This window comes from Protopterus annectens, chromosome 4.part0 (assembly GCF_019279795.1).
Source record: "Protopterus annectens isolate FY-2018-M chromosome 4.part0, PAN1.0, whole genome shotgun sequence".
Taxonomy (NCBI): domain Eukaryota; kingdom Metazoa; phylum Chordata; order Ceratodontiformes; family Protopteridae; genus Protopterus; species Protopterus annectens.
Genome location: NC_056733.1, coordinates 557,299,980 through 557,324,422, shown reverse-complemented (window position 1 = coordinate 557,324,422; position 24,443 = coordinate 557,299,980). Strand labels below are relative to the sequence as shown.

The 24,443-nt window shown below is 41.6% G+C and overlaps 1 protein-coding gene across 2 annotated transcripts in view; it reads left to right on the top strand.

Moving 5' to 3' along the window:
• KIAA1671 (KIAA1671 ortholog) overlaps positions 1-24,443 on the top strand; it is a 2,688,721-nt gene that overhangs the window by 1,107,807 nt on the left and 1,556,471 nt on the right. For both annotated transcript variants that reach the window (XM_044068487.1, XM_044068488.1), the window contains exon 4: positions 9,612-11,352. In XM_044068487.1, coding sequence (XP_043924422.1) covers positions 9,671-11,352 — 1,682 coding nt within the window. In that variant the 5' untranslated portion in view covers positions 9,612-9,670. The remainder of the gene's footprint in view (positions 1-9,611; positions 11,353-24,443) is intronic.

Below are 24,443 nucleotides of genomic sequence, written 5' to 3'. Positions count from 1 at the left end.
CTTTTGAAAACATTTACCAGGGTTACTGGACAATATCTACCCTTCACAAAGCCAAACTATTGGGGGGGGGGGTCAAGTCAAACAAGAGTCTTTATCACAGTTTATCAGGTTAACTATGATACACCCTATGGCTATGCAGGTGAGGCTTGTAAGGCTGATAGGACCTTTAACTACTCAGGTCAGTTTTAAGGCCACCATTATCGAGAAGCATCACCACTGCAGTACACCACTCATCAAAGACACAGCCAGTAGCTAGACTTAAGTTAAACAGCATGAGGAGTGTCTGCAAGGGCATGTTTAGCACTGTTATGCAATCAGACATATGATACTGTATGTAGTAGTAAGTAAAGGTACAATCAAAAGGATTGTTGTATACTAGAAATCTGATAAAACTACATTTATTGCATTTTTTTCTTATCCAGGTGTTAGTGTTATGAAATGTTTTGTGGAGAGTAACAGACCTTGTTAATAAGTTATATGATGTACTTAAATGGGGGCAGTCCTTGGCCGTACTGGATATTTTGACTGGCTTTTGGTGAAATGAAACTGTTGGACTCCATGGGTTCATGCTGTCCACAGTAACCCCATGCTCCCCCTACTTTCCCCCCTGTCCTGGCCTTGCCACACCATTTAGATTACTTATTTTCTCATACATTGTTGTCTTCAGATTTTGTGTGTGTTATTTCAATATATCCCAACTGTCCACAATTACACTATAATAAATGAGGTGGAAATAACCAAATAAAGGCAGAGGCCACAGCCCCCTCCCCCTAAGCCATTGGATTCTAAATGCTTCAAGTTGCATTTTAGAGCTTTTTTCAAACCTTTTGAGACAAAGATGACCTGAACAATAATTGTGGCTAAAGAAAGAAATTCATTTTTACTCTTCATTTTCTTCCTGCATCTTTTCACTACTCCCTAAATGGCCAAGACTGCAGTGTAATAACTGGAGAAAATAATAGTATTAAGATTATAGTCTCCAGACTGCTTGGGCCTCAAAAGCCATGGGATTATAGATGCTGTGAGGTACATTTTAGAGTTTTCCCCAGCCTTTTCTTACAGTTATAGAATGGAGAAATATCATGGCTAATTAAAGAAATTTAATCTTATTTTTTTCTTTCAAGGAGTTGTACCCAATGCTTAATAATCAAAGCTGACAGAAAGGTAGTTCCCAATACACTGAGAAGATAAGTGCTTGCAAAGATACAGGAGTCTCATCTTAGAATAGTGTCTATCTCCTTGTCAAAATAAAACTAACTTTGTTTTTATCCCACTGATATTAGATCAGTATGAAAGTGAATGAATAAATGGCCTCAGTCATATATTTCAAGTTGCTACTGTCACACATCATACAGCTTTTCTCTTCATCCCCACCTCTAAAAGACATCTGTGTATTCATCTGACAACCAGAATATGGTAATGTATCTTAACTTGTCATTCACAGGTGTGTATCCACAATATGCTACTTTATCCCACCTCCTAAAGCTAACCACTAGAAGGGCCTAAATTAGACTGATGCATGGTGTCAAAGCCATGGTCTCAAGCTAAATGCAAAAAAATGCGTAGTAATCCCCTTTGCAAAAAACAGAGTACCCGCAAACTACAACATAGGAGGTAATCCCCTGAAATATGAAGAAGAAATAAGGGATCTAGGGACCCAGGTAGATAGAGTCTGCTTTCCTTTGATAACCATGTTGCCAAAGTTGTTAGAAAATCCTTCTATGTGACCCATCTGATCAAGAAAGGGTTCGCATCAAGATCTAAGGATGTAACGGTGCCCCTCTACTCTTCCCTCATCAGACCCATTATTGAGTACAATGCACCAATTGGAATGTACCTGGCTAGACATCTCCAGCAGCTGGAGAGACCACAGAGGTACCTAACCAAGAGATTACTGGCCTCAAACACTTGCCCTATGCAGCACGATTGAAAAAGCTAAGACTGTTCTCTGTTGCATACCACCTTCTCAGAGGCGATATCTTTCTAATGTACAAAGCCATGTCCAACCCAGAATTGTTGAACATGCTCCATCTTAGCAAAACCAAATCTACTTGAGCTACATGCTCTAGGGATATAAACCTCACACAACAATGAATAGAACATGCTGGAGGGATAGATTCCCTTTGCAGAGACTTCCCTTACTATGGAACAGGATCCCGATCTACATAAGCCCCTCACTGTCACTCAAGAGGAACCTTGATGAGTGGATGGGTAACAGAAAGTTCACACCGGCGATCACACCAACAGCACTACTAGATAGGGGCCAAGGGTACTAGCTGCTAGTACAAGGGTCTAGGGAACTACTAAAGGGGCGGTGAATACCGCACAACGTGGCTGGGCTAATATATGCCTTCGGGCAGATAGCCCATTACCAACCTATGAACCAATATACTTCTGATATGTGATTGTGAAAAAAGAGTCGTTTATTCCAACCTGTTGCTCCTAAACAGTGCACTGCCCCTACACAAGCTGTAGTTATGTTGCTCGCATACCTGTGAAGTATGATTGTGTGAAAAGTTGAAGAAATAATGACTACACTGTCACAGCCCCATAAAAGCCACAGTGACCTTTGCTGCACACATCTAAGGTTTGATTGTGAGGAGAATTTAAGAAATAATCTTATTGTTCCCAGCCCCCATCACCAGCAAACACAAGCTATAGCAACCTTCTGTGCACATCATTGAGCAGAACCAGTTGTAGAATAGGTGAGTCAAGGCCAGAAGCCCTCAATAAGCCTGTGTTAAACTCCATTTCTACAAACTGAGTTGTGGATGCTGCTAGGATCTAGATGTTCTGTAATGCATTTTATATCTTATTTTTGATAATGACGTGTAGTGTATGGATCACTGTGATTATGCTCTGAATTTGGGGGAAAATACATGGTTTGACATTGGAAAGATTCTTAACAAGCTTTTAAGTAACGTTTTACTACTGCCAAACTGTTATAGTAGACCATTAACAGAAATCCACGGTCACCACAAAAGAGCTGTGGGAATCTGTTAAACTTTTCATTTAGGCTTTTTTTTTTTGTTGTCTGACTGAAGTGTTTATCTGTCTGAATAAAGTGTATAACAGCTTCACGCCACTCTTCTGTGGTTGTTGCGCTCTGTGTCACAACAGCAAGTGTGTTATAGCACTACTGCACTTTCTTTAACTTTTGAATATACGTCTACCAGATCAGATACCATGCAGGTGCATCTTTTGCTTCATTTGTAAGTTTCTATGAAATTTCTGTGCAGTCCTTCCAAATTTAACTTGCATTTCCACTGTATACATCTTGTGTCACGGTTATGATGTTCTTCATCTCACATTGCTGCAGTCCTTACACTTGGGTAGTCCGCTGTCCTCGGTCGGCCCCAATATCAAAGAGGCGTTGCAAGGCGCATTTGACTGACATCAGGACGCCAGGGTACAAATGCGCATGACCGGCGCCATATCCTCAGTCTTTTTGCCGCATGGTCCGATGCAGAAGCAGTGTTGCAAGTGTGAAATTGTTCGATTTGAGTTTCAGACCGAGAATATTTTAGTTTTTCTTGCCTCAGTGGTTTACCGGATGTCAAAAGTGAATAATTGTATTTCTTGTGGGAAACAGATACCGCATAGAGACTACCATACTTTGTGTATTCCTTGTTTAGGGCCTGAGCACTATAAAGAGAAGATTAGATTGTGCCAGGTTAGTCTTTGCAATTATAAAATGCCGCCGGATGCTCCGGCGCCCGCTTCTCAGAAGCACAAGGACAAAGCAGTTAAACCTAGGCTAGAGGAACTCTTTAGAGGTGTCGGTGGAGCCGGTGGTTCCACTTTGGGATCCCAGGGAGAGACTTTGTTATTGCAGGATGTGGCCTCTCAGGAGGCAGGCCAGGCTGATGGGGCTTCTCAGCACTGCCTAGGGTGGTTAGGCCCTCTCCTTCTGTTTCCAAGGCTTCTCCCAGGGGCAGGCCAGGTTTAGCTTCGGTTGGTGTTACCCCTAGTTCTACAGGAACTGTGCCCAAGAAGCATATGCTTAAAATGGCAGAAGATTTGATTACTTTGATTAGGGTTCTATGCCCCTCCTGATAAGAGACCTAGGGTGGAGCCTGAGCTAGGAGTTTTGAGCAGGCTTCGATGTTTCAGAGTCTTCGGCTGAAGACTTGCAGGAGTACTCTCCTTATTCTGATTCTGATGTGGATGATTCTACCTTCTGCTTCTCCTCCTGAGGATTTTTCTTTTCAGAAACTCTTCATTCCATGAGGGAGCATTTTAAGTGGGAAGGTCAGGACTTCTCTGATTCCAGGAAAAGGCTTAGGGAATTTTTGTTTTACCCCAGCATAGGCCTTTGGCTATACCTCCTGTTTTGGATGTAGTGGAAGATGTTTTACAGAGGCTTCTCTTAATCCTGATTCTTTGCCTCCTGCTCCTGTTAAACCGGTGCCTGAAGCTCATAAGTATCTTTTAAGAGTCCTAGGGCAGACCCAGAGACTGTTAGCCAGGGGCCTAAAGGTGTTAAGGCTTCTGTTGTAAAGAACTGCAGATAAAGAGGCCAGGGCCTTGGATAGATGGGGAAAGAAAGTTTATACTTCTTCCACTCTTGCTATGAGGGCTTTGAATTGCCAGTTTCACATGTTGAAATACCAAAACTATCTCCTTTCACAATTGAAGTCTAAGGTTGATGCTCTGGCAGAAGGTATTGATTGTAAAGAGTTGCAAGATTTAGTACATGTTTCTGAACAGGTGGGTAAGCATTCTTTGCAATGTGGTTTTGATGCTGTACAGGCCTCGTCTAGGGTGGCTGCCACTGGGTCAATTCTTGCTGAGGGATCAAAATTTATCTGACCATGATAAAACAAGGATTTTAGATGCTCCTTTACAATCTGACATGTTGTTTGGTTCTCCTGTTGAGGCAGTTTTAAAGAAAATGGAAGACAAGGCTAAGTCTATGCAGACTGTTAAAGATTTTTTGCAGGTCCAGCCTCCAAAGTTTAGTAGAAATTGGCCTACTAATCCTTCTTATGATTCCCAGTCTAGGGGTAGATCTAGACGTGGTAGGGGCAGAGCTCTGGGATCTTTCAGGCCTAGAACAGGGAGTTCTCCTACACAGTCTTCGGGTGAGGGCAGGGGTCAGTCCTTTCATAAACAGACCCAATGATTTCAGCTGCCAGAGAGCACCTTTGGGAGGAAGGTTGGCACTTTTCAAAGAAAATTGGAGTTTAATTACCCAAGACAGATGGGTATTGGATATCATACACCACGGTTACAGGTTTTATTTCCATACCTTGCCTCCTTTCAAAGGCATGCCTCCTCAACAAAGAATAGAGGCTCACAAGCAAGTTTCTCTGTTACTCCAAATAGGGGCCATACAGCCGTCCCTATGCCAGAAGTGGGCCTAGGATTTTATTCTGTTCCTAGTACCAAAGAAGGGGAACACGTGGAGACCAATTTTGGATTTATCTATCCTCAACACTTATCTGGACATTCCCAAGTTCAAAATGTTGACGTTACAGCAGCTTTTACCTCTGCTGGGCAAAGATCATTGGATGGTAACTTTGGATCTCAAGGAGGCTTACCTTCATGTTCCTATCAGACTAAGTTGCAGCTGGGACTTCTCACTATCAGTTCTCTGCATTGCCCTTTGGCTTATCTGAGTGTTCACGAAAGTTCTGGCTCCAGTGATAGCTTTCTTCAGGCTAAAAGGAATACAGATCTATCCTTATTTGGACGACTGCCTGATTCTGGCTCAAGGAAGTCCATCAACTATCTCATCAGTCCGGCTGACTGCAAGGACAGTCCTTCCAGGATCTGGACACTGTCATTCAGATAGACAGATGCCTCAGACAAAGCATCTAAATGGAAAGTGGATACAAGACAAGTGGCCTGCCAGACTACAACATCTACATATCAACCTGAAGGAGATGTTAGCAGTCCAGTTTGCATTAATAGCTTTCAAGGATTTACTTCTTCCAGGGCAGGTGTTGATTCTAACAGACAACACAACTGTCATGTGGTACATCAACAAGCAAGGGGAACGATTCTTATCCTCTATGCAGGCAAGCAATGATTTTGTGGGAGACTGCTCTCAGTTTACAGCTCAATCTTCAGGCAAGGTTTCTGCCAGGAGCACAGAACTCCTTAGCAGATGTGTTGAGCAGACAATTATGGATCCCCACGATCCTCTTGTATTTCAGAAATTGACAGTGTCATGGGGAACTCCAGACATAGATCTGTTCGCTTCTCCACTAAACCATCAGCTGCCAAAGTTTTGCACAAAAAGGTTTCATCCCACAGCTTGGAAAGTGGATGCTCTTTCTTTCAATTGGAGCAATCTTTATGTGTATGCCTTTCCACCTCTGCCTCTCCTCCCAAAGGTACTTCTAAAGGTCAGACAGGACAAGCCAAGGATGATTTTAATAGCTCCAGATTGGCCTCGACAGCACTGGTACCCATTACTGAGAAGTCTGAAGCCTCCATGGCCTTTGCCTTCGATTCCACACCTGTTGTCACAGGAGGACAGCCATTTACTCAATGTCAAGCTTCACTCTCTGCACCTAACAGCCTGGCATATTCTGTTTTGAACCATAGTGGGCCTCCTTCCTCAGCAAATTTTGAATGTTATTTTGGAAGCTAGAAGGCCTAGTACAAGGAAAGTGTACGCAGATAAATGGAAGAGATTTTTATTTTGGAGTGCAGCAAAGATTTTGATGTTTCTGAGCCTAATTTGAGTGTGGCTCTTCAATATCTTACTGAGTTACTGGACAAAGGTTTGTCTTTCTCTTCTATTAAGGTTCATGCTGCAGCAATTTCGCTCACTATGATTGTGACCCACCATTGTTTTCTCATCCTTTGTTCAAGCAATTTCTTAGAGGGCAAAGAATATAAGACCCCCATAAGAGCTCCTACTCCTGCTTGGGATCTCAATTTTGTGTTGGAGAAACTCACTCTACAACCTTTTGAGCCTGCAGCTACTTCTGAGTTGAAATATTTATCATGGAAGACTGCTTTTTGTTGGCAATTACCTCTGCAAGAAGGGTTTCTGAATTGCAGGCCCTTCCATAAGGATAGGGTATCTTTGCATTTAATCCTTCCTTTATGCCTAAAGTGGTTTCTAGTGTGGCTTTAAACCAAACTATTCATTTGCCTACCCCAAAATAAAGGGAAAAGATTTTGCACACTTTAGATGTACACAGGCAGTATTATTTGGACAGAACTAAAGGGTTCAGGCAGTCTCAGCAGTTATTTGTTTCTTTTGCTTTGAGTTCTCAGGGCAAGCCTGTGTCAAAACAAACTATTTCTAAGTGGATTGGGTTTTGCATTGCTTTCTGTTATTCCCATCATGGCATTAGGCCTCATTCCACTAGAGCTACTGCCAGATATTTTGGAGGCAGCTACTTGGAGTTCAGTGCATACTTTCTCTAGGCATTATCACCTGCCACTTTACTCTAAATCCAGGGCTGGTTTTGCCACTGCTGTTTTGCAGGGCATTTTGGCAGCTCCTGCTTCCTTATAGTTTGGCCATCCTCCCATACCTCTGCTTTGGGATTCTAAGGACTGCAGCAATGTGAGATGAAGAACATAGTACAGTTTTGTACCTACCATAAATGTAGATGTTCAAGATCCACATTGCTGCAGTCCAATTCCTCCTTCCCTCTGTAGTTAGAGGTGGTTGTGTGGGTTGAGTTGTAAATATTGTGTATATAGTGTATATTTTGTACATATAATTAGGGCAAGGGTGCTTGGTTGTTTGTTTGCTGTCTTTTGGTTTTGACCTTTATTTTTAGGGTCTTCTGACATCTGGGGCAAGAAAAGACTGAGGATATGTTGTACCCTGACGCCCTGATGTCAGTCAAATGACAGCGGACTACCCAAGTGTAAGGACTGCAGCAATGTGGATCTTCGAACATCTACATTTATGGTAGGTACAAAACTGTACTTTTCTGTTATGTTACTAGACAACTAAAAAAAACTGGCCTTTTAGATTTCTAAGTTCCCCTTTTGCCTTCTGCAGCTTCTGGCACCCATCAATTGGAGGATTTTTATAGGATTCAATTTATATTTGACAAACAAAAAAAGCACATGCTCATATTAGGGCACAGTTGAAACTAGGCCAATTGGGGCACCACCCCCAGGACCAGCCTTTGATCAACTGGTGCCCCTGGCAAAAGTTCTCCACAGCACCCCCCTGACATCACCCTGTGCCCCCATCCTAGTCTACCTACACCATCCAGATTACTGGAAAAGCACCCCTGCTAGAGCAGCACCCTAGCTGGGGACGCCTAGTTGGTCTAGGCCGGCTATGACCACCTATAAATAAAAAACCTCTGGAGTAATAGAAACATTTCTCCAGAGCTGAAACACAAAAACACACATACGCAGTGCAAACTGTGTATGAAATCATTTAAGCAGCTGCAATCTCGGTCACAAAAATTACTGTTATATCCTGCAGTTGTAAAGACAAATCAGCATTTGTAGACAGTAACAAAAATTGCAACACTTAGTGAAAGAATAGCATTTAAAAAGCAGAGCTCTCAAAGCCTGTTTGCAGGGACCAATTGCCACCTTTTCTTTAGTGCTGATTGTGTCCACTAAAAGCTTACATGTAGGGTATCTGCCCCCTTCATCCCTCCTTCCTGCTTACAGCTTTGCGATAGGGTGGTAAGCTGCTAGTGAGCCTAGTAAACCAGCCACAGTCTGCATAATGTAATTCTTTGCTTGACACACAAAGACCCAGGACTGTTGGATTCCTGCCCCACCCCCCACAAAAAAATCTTTATGACTAGACAACGTTTGTACAAAGAGAAAAAACAAAGCGACTGTTGTCCTGGTAACAGTTTAGTCTTGCTAACTTGTGTCTCTGTTGAGTTCTTCTATATTGTTTCTTTTTAATGTTGCTTGGCTTGAATACTGTCTTGTATCACTTTGGTGATTCAGTCCCAGTATTCCAGTTATTAAGTACATAATCCTAAACTTTTGTTGCTTTACATTCATCACAGTAAGGGAGTGCTGTATTAAAATTACTTGCATATATTAGGCAGTGGAGAAGTCGTAGTATAGCACTTGAACTTGAAATAAATGTATCTGGGAGTGAACACAGAATGATGGAGTCTTGCAAGACACAGTCATCTCTCTATCAAAAGGGGTCTTTTTTTTTCCTACAGATGAGAATCATATGCCTTCTAATGTTATGGGAAGAATTTCCCTGGGAACCAGCATTTGCATTATGTTGCACTGAGATCATTTATAAGTAATAGCTATCCAGTCCTTTGCCCCCCCCCCCCCCCCCCCGTTTTATTTTCTGTACTTGTGCCAGTGTCATTCATGGATGCTAATGGAGTCAAACAGATCATCAAGCTCCTGAAGGGAAGAGATTCAAAATGTATACAGTATTTTATTAAACTAATAAATGCACTTCTATACTCTACTTTCAAGTAGTTCAGTTAGGTGGCTTAACAATCATTTTGTTTTAAATAGTATATTTAGAGTGGTACAAGATAGTAAGATGTAATCAGTTAAAGTCGTATATAGTATGCCTTGGCTCAAGGACGGGAAATAAGGTATAAAACTGATTGCACTTATTCTTAACAGAACAGTCATTTGATCCTATTTCATTTCATGACTTTTTCTTTTTTTCCCCTTTACAGTAACCTTTCTTGTGCAACAAGAAATCTGAAAACAAATGGATCGCTAAACTTTACTTGTAATGGCTACTAGGGTGGAGATGAAACCTGCCCCTCCCACAAAACCAAAATTCACAGATGTGAATGAGGCTAATTCATCGCGTATTCATATCAGCCTACTTTCTGACACAAGCAACAAAACTATTGATACTGTGGGCACTTCTCCACCTCTTATTTCTGACAATGAAATCAAATTGAGCAGAACCGTAGGATCAACAACCTCACTTTCAACTGGAACAAAACCTAGACTTTCCCCAAAACCATTTTCTTCAGACAAAACTGCAGATTCATTTCGAAATGTAAGACCAAATCTTACTCCATTAAAGACTAGTGAGTTTACCTCTCTGTCTACACTGCCTGAAAAAACAAGTGGAGGAATACTAGATGCCAAGTTTGTAGAGGAGGGGAATTCATCATCTAGCCAAATATTAGTTGAAGATAGAAGTGGGAGTGGTAAAGAAAGTACTGTAGATGGAAGCACATTTTTTCACTCTGAAATAAAAAGTATTACTGAAGCACCAAGTAGTGCAAGATCAAAGTCTTGTAGAGAAATCAAAGAAGAAAGAACCTCACAAAAGTTGCAAATCAGCAGCTCTGTAAAGGATGAAGTGCAGATTAAGCCAAGCTTAGCAATAACAAGTGTAAATAGTTTACCTCATTCTTCCCTTGTGCCTGAGTGTAATACTGGTTCAGCATCAAAAGCTGAGGGCAGTGAAAAACAGCTGGAACAAAAAAGTTTATCCAGGACTGCTGGTGAAACTTTGCCTCTGGGAGTTAAATTAAGGACCAGAAGCAGGCCATTATCTGCTATATATTCTGAGTCACCTAAAGAAAAAAAGTACAATATTGAAACTGTGAAAGACTTTGAAACAGCATCAGGAAATGTCACTTCTGCAGGCTCAGAAAAGACACCAGTTAGAAAACCTAGACCACTGTCTGCTGATCTTACTTCAAAGTTTGAACTCATAAGTCCATCTTTCTACAGGAGAACTGTGCAGCCTCTTGAAGAAAGTAAAGAAAATGTACCTTTACCTCATTCTGAAAATAATTTAATCAATAAAAAGGCTGAGATCGGGATAAGTATGGAGGAGAAGAGGCTGGATAAGATTACGTTTGGAGGATCTGACCTCAGAAGTGACCACAGAGATTATGTAGGGACTAATTTGCTCAGTGACTATACAAACAGATCAAAGTCTGAAGGAAGATTAGAAGTGCCTTTTAAAAATAAAGTTGCACTTAAATCAGAAGACACTGAGGATATCTCAAAACAGATCTCCAAAGATGGTCAATATTTAAGTAGTGCAGCTTATGGTCAAGAAAAGGAAGATGAAAGAAAAGTACCTGTTACTTCAGATGCATTACAAAAGGAAAATAAGATGGATGGAAAGGAAAGGCATCCAGATAGAAATTATTCTGTTAAAAGTGCATCTTCATCAGAAGCATCTGGCCACATTTTTGATGATAAAGATGAAATCAATAGGAACCAGTCATCTGGCAAGACAATCAAGCGACGTATTAGTGTACTTCTGAATTCTGTTAACAGTGTTAGTGGTATGACAGATTCTTCACAGACAGCAAGTGAAAAAGCAAATGCTAATGTTCAGCAGAAGATTGCGGAACTAACACTGGAAAATACTGACCCAAAACCTGATACTCCCCGCAGATCATTTCAGCCAAGGCCGCTTTCTGCTGATCTGACAAAAAAGTAAGTTTGAAAAATTCATTGCATAATGCTGGATTCAGATCTTTTGTTTTCTGTATGTCTCTGTTTCTATGGTATCAGCTTCTCTTTTTATAAAATATGTACTATTTAATGCATTTCTATTGTTAAAGTTGGCTTTTCACTGATAAAAGAAACTATTTCATGTTTAGTTTTTTTTTTAGGTTCTGCTTTGTGTTGCAGGTAGTGAATAATTTTATTATCCGTAATAATTCAGTATCGCCATACTTACTGAAGTATGTTTCAGCCCTTTTTTTTTCCCCCCACTGTCCTTGTCCACTTCCCATTTCATTGTCCTTAAGACCTTTGGAATGGGTCTACCCCCTACCTACCCCTACCCATTTATGTATTAAAGTTGTGGATGTGCCTAAGCAGCCATGTGCTGTACCCTCACAATGCTTGTACACTTCTTGTAGTATGTTTATTATGTGTTGTACCACAATGATAAAATGCTTCACTGTGTTTTAACTTGGTCTGTTTAAAGCTACTGTCCACATTTTTTAAACTTTTGTAAAGGGATTCAAAGAAAATGCAGAAACAGATGATGTAGAAGTAGAATGTAAAAAAAAACAAAACATCAAATGCAGAAACCTAAAATGAAAGAGATGCACCTGACTTTCTGCTGCAGAGCCCAGTTTGCTTCATGTAGGATTATTATTGGCCAAAATATTTTTTATTTAAATGTCAGATAAAAACTGTACATCTTCTTAAAAATGTGGTATCTGTTAATTAAGGGAAAACTACAGTCAGATTGTCATTATTGCAGAGATAAGTGCCAGGAGGCTGCAAGGAGTGAGATGTGCAGCAGTTGAAAATATGTTACCATTTTTCCCCTAACAAATATACTGGTACCATCTGCTACATTGCGCATCCTGCACTCAGTGGACTGTTGAACAATTATCTCATTTAACCCCCTTCGTATATCCACGCATTTGTCTTACCTTCAGTCACTTTATTAATTAAGACCGTACTCCTTTGTCTCAGGCAGCAGTAGACTTTTAAGTATAATCCACTTTCTTCTCGCACTCACTTGACAAACCTCAGTATCTTACTATACCTTGTTGTGAAAAAATCATGCATAGTTAGCATGGATATAGTTCAGTAATCAGCTGCTGAACGTTTGAGCCATGAGTTAGTCACTTTATTACTCCCAGCTGGAGCATTTAACAGCCAAGAGATCAGACATAGATTTACTCATAGTTAAAATAAACTAGTATTTCACTGTTGGCATGTCCATAGTACAACCTCCCCAAGTACAGTCAAGACAGCAGCACTAAATTTTATGCTGATGATGTTTTATTTGCATGTATGTGGGCAAAGTACAGAAAAACATATTCCTCACACCTGTTTCTTTATAAACAGCCTCATGTTGACATACATGGTTTAAACAAAAGGTTGGGACTAGCCACTGTGTACTGAACCTTACTTTGTTGCTGCAACACATTCAACTCAAAACTCATTTCTGTACATGCTAGTAGTTACAGTGAACAATGGCTTCAAATTTCTTATGACTTTTGAGCAATAAGGATACTAAAACTTGTAGAAGGATACTTCCATAACTTAGCTAGGGAAAGCCAAAATGCCAGATGTAATTGTCTAGGCATTGTTCAAAACCAATTAGTAACTCCTGCCAGGACAGAGATGTTATAATGAAATATACTCCCTTTTTACCCATCACAAGTGGCAGCAGGAGGTGTACCAATGGGCAGTCTAAAGTCGTCCATCGTCTGGCTCCTTAGTATCTGATGGACAGAGGCTCTCAGTAAATCACCATCTGTATAAATCAAATTTGTGGGTTACGTTTGGGTTGCACGGCTAGGCTTATAAGGACCCTACTGGTCATTAGCCTAATATACACCTATGAACTAGTAACTCTCAACCTACCAGGTGCAGTTGTTTTGTAATTTTCCGTGTCAGAAGTGCAAGACCAGTAATTGTAAGTTCTGGAGCTTTCGGAAATAGTATGATTATAACATGAATACTATGAAGGCTGAAACTTGGTATGCTAATATTAACTTTTTTTTTCCAAGGAGCTTCACCTTACTCACACACACACACACACACACACACACACACACATATACAAGTGTGTGTTCACAATTGCACCCTTGGGGTTGGTATATATAATTAGCAGGAAATGTAAGGGGTGCATGAGTGGTTTCCTTCCTGCAAAAACATTGGTTTCGGATGTGGTTAGATTTTATAGATATATTGTGTATAGATATATATTTTTTTTCTGCTGACAGTAATTTTGCTGTTAATGTACTGCTTAGATTCCTTTAAGTTCTCACACACACATATTTGTGTGTGTATATGTATTCATACACACACTTGCTTACAAACTCTGAGGTCAGTGTGTGTCAGAATAAGATGATTACTGTGCAGTTCCATAACCATGGATTTTGACATTTTCTTCTTGCTCACACAGTGTTGCACATTATTCCAAGGACTCCATTTCTGACCCTTGGAATTTCATTTCTGGTTCTTGGAATTTCAGCAGGAACTTTGTACATCATGTCCTCCCATATTATCTGTTAATCAGTTCCTCGTTGTTTGTTCTTCTTTTGGCTTTTCCCGGTCAGGGGTCCCCACAGCAGAACTCCGATCCGCTAATGATTGGCAGTAAATTTTTATGGTGCCGAGGTGCCAGCTCGACGCCCAACCTTCAACGAAGGCACGCCCATTCACACATGTCTTTCGAATGCCACTCGACCGTGGGGAGGACATGTAGACTCCACACAGAAGGCGCGCTCCAGCCGAGAATTGAACGGGAGAACCTCTTGCTGTGAGGCGACAATGCTACCACTGCACCACCGCGGCAGTTTCTCATTGTGCTGCATTTAAATTATACACCCTTACCATCTCCTCCTGTAGTCCTTCTTTGATCATGCTCACTGTCTTTTGTCAGTCAGTGATCCTAAACGTTTTAAGGGTCATCGTCCACTCTGAATTGAGTATAGTGCAGAAGTCTTTTAGATGAATTGCTCACTTATTTACTTTGGAAAGTGGCATAAGCATGTTTTTCATGAGATGCATCTGCATCAAGCAAACCTATTCTTAAAATATTATAAGACTGTGTTACTCAAGAAATGCATAGCCTTCATGTATAATGGACAGGGCAAGGTGAGTGACGACAGTTCTGTCACACTTTTCTGTGGCATGATTGTCCTATGCAAGTCATTCGTGTAGTTTGTTCTAGCTGTGCAAATGCATCTCATACATGTTTTATACTGTACAGGTTGCAAATCCCAAAAATATGCTGTGCATGCATTTGTTCCCTGCTCTGTGCAAACACAAGCACTAGAGCAGTTGCCTGTAACAAGCATTTGTAATGCAGCCATCTGGCTTTGTATGTCTAGAGGGCTGGAAGGTGGTATTGAAAAGCTATTGAATTTCAGTACATAGAGTATCAAACTAAGCCATCAAACAGAAATTTTAGCAATAGCATCGAATACTGGAGAGCGTCTAAGTACTTATCCAGAATTAGTAGTGTAGTAACATGAGCAGACAAAGTTGACTGTTATTTGGTAAATATTTGTTTCCCTTGGAAGTATCTGCAGACCAGTGTTACTTTTTATATAGTTGAAGTGACAGATTGATGGGTACATTGGCATGGACAGATGAATAGATAGGTTAACAGATGGATAGTTTAATTCTTTATGCAAGGGAGCTGCTCACCCCTTAACCTCTATCCACCTAATGTATGGGGATAAAAAGAAAAATTACAACCACTTGATAGATCAAGTTGTGTGTTCAGCTGCCTGTCCATCTGTAGCTACAATGCAGCTGTTAAATTATAATACTGTAATATTTTGGCAGCTACAGAAAATCACAGGGTCCAGTATATTTCATTATCACTAAAATCTGGGCCATACTTTTCTGCTGTGAGTAACAAAGGAGAGAACTGTGATCCCCAATGAGCAAAGGATAAAAATTGTGAGCTCCGATGTTTTGATGAGATTGATATTGCTTGTTGAAAGAAAAAGGAAAACCTAATCTGCTATGGAATATTTTATATTTTAATGAAAAACATTTTTTAATTAGCTGCAGCTGGTGAAATTGTTATTTTAGTATTCCCCACCCATATGTATTAGTTTAAAAGGTAAGGGCCTTTTTAGATTTTTCCCATAATTTATTTTGGGAAGAAGCTGTTTTCTTGGCGGTATTTTTATTCCTAAGGTTCTTACATATTCATTAATATGTTTTAGAAAACTTTGTTATTGGAAAGTGTAATAATCAAATTATGGGCTTCCATTAAACATGTTATGCTGTCCTTATTAACTCTGGTAATTTCTTTTGTTTACAACTGCTTTGTGAGGATTAGTCCTGTTTGTTCTTAGATTTTTGTGATTTTCATAATTAGATTTATTAGGCATAATACTAGGGTTGTTCTGTCATTGATTTTAGTTGCCCACTTTATTTCCACATCAAATTGTACATAGATCACCACTGCCTTCCCAGGAAAGGAGCAGTTGCGTGGCCACCAATAGTTAAAAATTGCACTGAATCTGTTTGGACATTCCTGATGTACACAAAGAAACAAATCAGCACATTCAACCCAACTCCCCCAGAAGTAAAATTTACCTACTTAGGTCACCTGAGGGAAGCTGCCATTCTCCTGTCTGCACCTTTTCGTGCTCAGCCCATTATATATAACTAAAACTTTGACATAGCCATTGAGACATTTAGATCATCCACTGATTGCAGCAGCATACTGAATGACTGTAGATAAATTGCTATACATTCATCCTGTTTTAGATGTTTTTTGTGTTTCACTGTTGCAGTCATCACACTTGGTTTATCTGCCTGCAGGTAGCCCTCAGTCGGCCCAAATACCAGAGACTTAGTATTTTTGTGTCAGTTGCTGCCACTCCAGGAGTGACGTCAGGTCGTCAGGGGTGTAAAAACAGGTAGCCAACGCCATTACATCAGTCTTTCTTGCCAAGGAGCCCGAAGCAGAAGCAGTTTGCACGAGTGCCGATCAGCCGCTACCTGAGTTTTTGTTTCCGAATTGAATCATCCTGACGTCTTCTAAAGCTAAGTACCCTGTTGGAGATCCTTTTTTCTTGCTCTAACTGATGTCAGAAAAAGTTAGCAATTGTCTCGTCTGTGGAAAGCAAATACCACACCGAGATTTCCAGTCTTACTGCATCACCTGTTTAGGCCCAGACCATGACGTGCCTTGCTGTCAGTTTTGTGCTTTGTTCAACGCCTGAACTATTCATCGTCAGGCCCTTATTGTCGTTAAATACTTTTGCTCTCGATCTCCGCATTCTGAAATGGCTTTGGTAAGCCGTCTGACTACCGTTCTTATGAAAAAATGCATAAGGATAAAGACAAAGACCAACCGCACAGGTCCAAAACTGCTGACGATGCTTCCGTTAAGCTAGTCGCCAGTTCGCCGGTACTCAGTGAGGTGTCTTCGCAGCCCTTAATGCCCGCTTCGATGGATTTGCAGGCCGCTGCTAAGACCCGTTCGAAGTCCGGTATACCACAAGACTCTCTTTTTCACTACGGAACCTGCGGATGTCTCTACCATGGATGGGTCCGGAGCCACTGTGCAGGCACCAGCTTCTGAGGAAGTTCTTCGCACTACTGATGTTTGACACAAACCGACGACTTCTTTTGTGTCTTAATTTCTGTCTAAAACTACCAAGTTTCTAAGGCCAAGAGTACTAGCTACGCCTAAAAAACCGACAACCCAAACTCAAGCACCTGCTTCCTTGCCACAACATCAAAAGCTTAAAATGGCAGAAGACCTGGTAATGCTGATTAGGGGAAGCCAGCCTCCCCCTGCTAAGAGAAAAAGAGACCTGTCCCCAGCAGCTTTAACAGATCAAGAGTCCGATAACTCTGTGGTTTCTGATTATGAATAAATGTCTTTATCTGCTTATGAAGATTCTGATGCAGAGGAATCCATTCCCTCTGCTTCACCTCCAGAGGATTTTTCTTTTGGTGAAACTCTACATACTTTAAGAGAGCATTTCCACTGGGAATGCCAAGACTATCCTCAGTCCAAAAAGAGACTTAGAGAATTTTTAGAGTTGCCACAACATAGACCTTTAGCAATACCTCCAGTTCTGGATGTTGTGGATGATGTCTTTATGGAATCCAGTCTAACTCCTGATACTTTACCCCCTGCTCTTAGGAAACCAGGCAGGTACTACAGAGTTCCTGATTCTCACAAATATCTTTGCAAAAATCCTACTGCTGACCCAGAGGTCATCTCCTAGGGGCCTAAAGGTATAAAATCAACTACAGCTAAGAATCCCACACCTTCGGACAGGGATTCCAGAGCTTTAGACAGATGGGGTAAAAAAGTATACACCTCTGCAACTCTCGCCATTATGGCATTGAATTACCAATTTTACATGCTGAAGTCCCAGCAACATGTTATGGAACTTATTAAGGAAAAATTAGCTACCTTTACAGACTGTGCAGAAAATAAAGAATTACAAGAGTTTATTCTGCAAGCCAAGTCAGCAAGCATACCTTGCAATGTGGCTTTGACGCCCTAGAACCTTCTTTCAGGGTAGCAGTCACTGGTTCTGTACTGGGAAGGCATGCTTGGCTTAAGGAACAGACCTTGCCAGACCATGTCAAATCAAAATTACTAGATGCTTCTTTGAACAAGGACAATCTGTTTGGCACCAAAGCAGAAGAGGTTCTAAAAAAAGATGGAAAAAAGCTAAATCTGTGCAGACAATCAAAAGTTTCTTGCAAGTGCAACCTCCTAGATCCAGCAGGCATTACCCCTCGAAGCATTGGTCCTTTCCAGCACCCTCAAGGCCATCCCAAACTAGATCCTGGGGAAACAGACCGCACCCCCCCCCCCCGACTACAGTTTCAGTGTATGCAGAGATCTAAGCAATGGAGTGCCTCCACTTCAAAAACAGGGAGTGCTAAACCACCCCTTACAGAAAGAATTCACAATGACTTCTCAACTCCACTCCTCACCTCTTCCCAACTGCTTGTGCCCCATAGGAGGAAAACTTGCCCATCATGCAAAAAAATGGACTTCCATCACCAAAGACCGATGGGTCCTCAACATTGTATCCCAGGCATACAAATTTTACTTCCACTCACTGCCAACCCCAAAAGGGTTCCCAGACCTTCTTCCCAAACCAGTGGGCAGAGGCACAAAACCAAGTTATATCCCTGCTCTCCATAAGGGCAATTCAACCTGTTCCTGCAGAACAGATAGGTCAAGAGTTCTATTCCAGACTTTTCCTGGTACCCAGAAAAGAGGGTACTTGGCACCCAATCGTAGATCTTTCCATTCTAAACACCTTCCTGGTGGTACCAAAATTCAAAATGCTCACCCTTCAGCAGCTTCTTCCTATGCTGTCCAAAGATGCCTGGTTAGCCACCCTAGACCTAAAAAGCCTTATCTGCACATCCCTAACAGGGACTCATGCAAGAAATATCTAAGTTTTAGGGCAGGATCTATGCATCATCAGTTCTCTGCACTTCCCTTTGGCTTATCCACTGCTCCCAGAGTCTTCACAAAATGCCTGCCTCCAGCCATTGCCTACTGCAGACAGAGAAAAATTCAAATTTATCCATACTTGGATGACTGCCTGATTCAGGCAGACAGAAAATGCTGTTGCAGCTCCTGACATTTGTAAAGAACCTTCTAACCTCCCTGGTGTACACGATCAATGAAAATAAATCAAAACTAGTCCCCCAGTCAAAAGATTGTATTCCTGGGAGCAAGCTTGGACACAGCATCCCAGATGGCATTCCTTACTGCAGAAAAACAAGCCTATCTGACAGGCTACTTCACTCAAATGGCCACCAGAACCCAGCTATCTACAAGGAAAATCCTGCAGGCTCTAGGGTTCATGATCTCTTGCATCCTACTAATTCCATATGTCAGACTGCATATGAGGAAACTTCAATGGTACTTAAAAAAAAGTCTTTGGTGCCAACATTCTCAGGACCTGGAAACTGTCATACCTGTCATACCTTGTCTAAGGACAGAGTTTCTTTGGTGGGCAGCAGCATGCAACCACGATAAGGGACTTCCCTTTACTCAACAACACGCCACCCAGACCCTAACCGCAGATGCATCAGACTGTTCCGGGGGGCACACCTGAACGACAAGTGCATTCAGGGCCACTGGAACCCAAGTCAAATTCATCTGCACATCAACCAAAAAGAGATGCTAGCTGTTCAGCATGATCTAACAGCTTTCAGATCCCTACCCTCACCAGAACCCCTGCTAATAAAAACTGACAACACCACAGTTATGTGGTAGATCAACAAGCAGGGGGAACCCACTCTGCACGCTAGCCATGGTCTTGTGGAACACGACCTTGGATATGCAGGTTCATCTGCAAGCTCAATTCTTGCCAGGCAAGCAAAGCTTCCTGGTAGATGACTTAAGCAAAAATCTCCTAGACCCACATGAGTGGCAATTAGAACCCAACACCTTCAGCCTTCTAATCCAGAAATAGAGGACCCCAGAGGTGGACCTATTTACCTCCCCCTGCAATCACTGGCTCAGCAAATTCTGCACCAGGATACCTCACAGCAGGGCCTGGAAAGTGGATGCGCTATCCTTCATTGCGAAAACCTCTCTGTATATGCATTCCCTCCTCTGCCCCTTCTCTCAAAAATATTACTCAAGATAAGACAGGACAGACCAAGGACAATCCTGATTGCCCCGGACTGGCCACACCAGCAATGGTACCCACTACTGCGCAGCCTGTCACTGGTGTCACCCTGGCACCTACCCCAGATCCCAACCCTCCTCACTTAGCAGGGGGGACAGATCTTGCATCCACAACTACAAACCCTGAATCTGGCAGCCTGGCTTATTCCTTGAATTCTCCCCCTTTGAACCTGCAGCATCAGCAGAGTTAAAATTCCCCTCTTGGAAAACAGCCTTGCTTCTGGCCATCACTTCAGCTAGAAGAGTGTCTGAGTTACAAGCACTTATGGCTGTGGAACCCTTCATTATTTTTCATGCTGACAGGGTCTCCCTCAGGACTAATCCTTCCTTTATGCTTAAAGTGGTGTCCAGTGTGGCTCTTAACCAAATCTATCCATTTACCAACCTTCTTCTCTAACCCTCAAAATAAAGGGGAAAGGATCCTGCACTCCTTGGATGTGCACAGGCAGCTCAGATTCTACCTGGATAGGACTAAGCCCTTCAGAAAATCTGACCAGTTACTACTCAGTTTTGCACCAGGGGCAGAGGGCAAGGCCATTTAAAAACAGACAGTTTCCAAATGGATAGCACACTGTATCCATTTCTGCTACAAACACCATGGAAAACCATGTCCTCAGGTGTCAGAACACATTCCACTAGGGCAACGTCTACCTCTACAGCATTCCTCAGGGGAGTCTCTACCATGGACATTCTGGAAGCTGCTACCTGGAGTTCTGTACACACCTTCACCAAGCATTACCACCTGCCTATCTTTTCCAAATCCAGGGCAGGTTTTGCAACAGCAGTCCTGCAGGGCATACTAGCCAGCCCCAACTCTTTTTGACTGCATCCATCCTTTCTTCAGCTTTGGGAGTCAACCCGTGTGTGATGACTGCAACAGTGAAACATGAAGAACATAGTACAGTTGTGTACACTTAACATAAATGTAGATGTTCGAGTGTATTAACTGTTGCAGTCCTGGTTTCCCTCCCTCCAGAACCCTTTTCTCTTTCTCTCTCCTCTCTGTGTACATTACTCACCCCTTACAGGGATATTGGTATTTACTTTTTACTGGTGGTAATTTCCCACTATAGCTTAGCTCCCTGTTGAGGGGCTCCTGACATTTGGGACAAGAAAAACTGATGTAATGGCGTCGGCTGCCTTTTTTATATCCCTGATGACCTGATGTCACTCCTGGAGCGACAGCAACCGACGCAGAAATACTAAGTCTCTGGTATTCGGGCCGACTGAGGGCTACCTGCAGGCAGATAACCCAAGTGTGATGAATGCAGCAGTGAATACTCTCGAACATCTACATTTATGGTAAGTGTACACAACTGTACTTTTGCCAGCTCCCCAAGTGATGTTGGTTTGCACACTTGGAGGTAATCAAACACCTGTAGTGTGACTCATCAACTCTAGAGCCTTTGTCTACTCTGATCTTGATACTGATGCAAGTTTAATTTTAGCATATGTCCTAATGGTGGACAACTTCAGGTGGAGTAGTTTTACTATTAAAGAGGTGAAAATCAGAGTGCCAGGATTTGCAATAGAGAGCCATTTTACTTTTACAGTGATAGACCACGGTGCTGATGTGGTTATGAAAGAGATATTAATCTACATCTGGTGTTTGACTTGAAGAATACTAACTTGTGCAGAACCAAAGTGTTGGGTTTATTTGATTAGATTCTGTTCTAGCTTTCTTTTTGTGACTTGAATTAGACCCCCCCCCCCTCAGCTGAGGTTTTAAAAGGCTTGTATCTCTTGCCTCCACTCTTTATGGTAATCTGATTTCCAAAGTTCCTCCCTCCCTCCCCTCTTTCATTGCTATTGTCTGTTGTGGAAGCATGTACTTTTCCCACCTATTGTTTTCCATAGAGCAATAATACTGAGTGCCCACCTAACAAGTCAATACTACCCTTGAGTAAATTTCCTTTACTACAAATTGTCTCTTGTTCATTTACCCAGAGCTCCCGTGTGCTTGGCTCCCTTGCAACACATTAAGAGGTTGTGAATTAATCTTGCACCATCCTTGGCAGATAAGAAATTCATTTTATTATTTTGAACTTCAGTTGATTTTTTTTATAGTGCTTCTGCTTTATTTGTTGATTTTGCTTTTTAAATACATGAAATCACATTGTCCAAGTAGTTTTAAGTTGTTTTATGGTAGCATTAAAGTTTTAATCAATCTTTTTTTGTCTTTAAGGACTGGGATAGTTCATCTGGTGGCAGTAGGTGATGGCTTGGTTAATGTGAGTTGGGAAACGTACAAGAAAGCTGAAGTATAGTTGTTTTACTGGCCAGAAGACTTAAAGCCAGTGTTCTGTATTTCAAGTGCCTGAATAAATTTGGAGCATTTGCACACCACTGCCTCTAATGCAGTGGTGGTTAGTAGTGACCCGTATAGACACAGACACCTAGAAACCCAATTTTCCTTATAAAACCACCCCTTAAACTGTACCAGTAACTGTGTGAGTGTAGAGCAACTATTTTACACCTTGAGTAGCATACAGCATCTAGTTTGCTGGTTGAGGAGCACTCCCCCTTAAATTTAGTATTATATGGTCTAGTCTAGTCTCTAGCCCCCAAAGCACCCTTAGCCCACTATTAACCTCTTGTGCACTGCACCCTTGTAGCTTACCTAATAAAGGACCTGATATCACAGAGGTACATTTCTATACAGCCAGTTTGGTGGATGTGGGTATGCTGTAACAACTGTCTAATGTTCACTTACAACCATTTCATCTTCAAAACAATGCAGTATGGATGAGTTGTTTGTACACAATGTCTCTGGAGGCAAAACTCTTGCATATAAACACTCATAATAACAGTCTTGTTGCCAGAAACAGACTACTCCCACCACACATATTATGCACTCCACACAAAGACCTACTTATGCCAAGGCAATCTTCATAGGCCCTAGTGACTTCCCAGACATTCAGCTTGAAAAAATTATCCTCAGCAAACCCCAAAGCCCTCAACAGAAACATCTAGCAATGCACAATAGTCCACATCCAGAGTATCCTCAAGTACCACATTCATAAGGCAAGCCAATACACTACCCAGGGCTCTAGTCATAGGTGTATGCATTGTACAACATACTGATGCCCCACTTACCAGGCTGAACAAGGATAAAATAATAGTCAGTTGTCTGCCAGGGACCAGGATCCACCAGGTTACGGTTGTACTCGAGTCATTGCACCACAGGTACGAGAATGATTCAGTCATTGCCCATGTAGGGGTAAATGGCCAGAGGCATACTTCCCTAGACTATATGAAAATACATTCTGGAAACCTCAGACTGTGTATCACAGGCTAGTGTGTGCTTGGCATTGAGTAGCATTCTACCTTCACCAAAGATCATACCACAATACGAACAGAAGATGACTAACATGCTTAGCTTTTGTGTTATTCTAGGGGAATACAGTGTCTGTCAGTTTGGGAGAACATGATGAACAAGCCACATTGCTAAAGATTGTCTGCACTTGTCCCCTCTAGGCTTTTGAATATTGGCTAAGAAATTGTCCTCCCCAATATAGTCTTTTTTAGGCAATGCTAAATGGACAAACCTTCCAACATAGCAAAATCTACCAAAAGAAATCTAAAGGTGTTACTGCTCAATGCCAGAAGTCTAAACAAAAAGTCTCACTCTCTCTAAGCTTTCCTCACCTTGGAAAATATGGACATCTGTTCAGTTAGTGAGACATGGTTTAAACTGCAGTGAGTAACCTGGCAGTTTAAGACTTCAGTCCCCTCCACATATTTAGACCAGAAACTGCACAGACAGGACTAAAGGTAGAGATGTTTTGATCTACATCTTTAACAAACATACGCATAAGATTTATTAAATAGGATGAAGCAATGTAGTTCCTCCATGTCCAGATTACCTTAGACAAAGTCTCATACCATACCATACCCTAGCAAGCTATAGGTCTCTCTCTATGGGCCATGAAGGCCTTAAATCAGACCTATTGTTAGATATGCTCCATTTAACAAAACACCACAATGTTGAATGTTAATTATCCCTGTATAGACTGGGAATCCTACATGACCCAAAATTTGCAGACATGTTGATTCCTGGACTTTGTAAACAAGCAAACTGGACTTGTTAGTGCATATGCCTACTAGAGATACAAGCATATTGGACCTGGCACCCACAAATATGGAAAAATGCTGCACCCCTGATGTTGTATCCTCTGTGATGAGGATAGACCACAAAGCAATCTCCTTCAAAATAAGAGTCAATTCTGCAACCCCAGAAAACTCTAACAGTTAGAAACTTCTCCAAGGCAAACTACCCTTTATTAATTAATAATCTGTCAAAATTGCAAGCCTTTCCAAATCCACATAACACAACAGCCTATGTGGAATTATTCCAGAAGTTCTATACAGCCATGTCAGTGATTGCAAAGAGACTGCT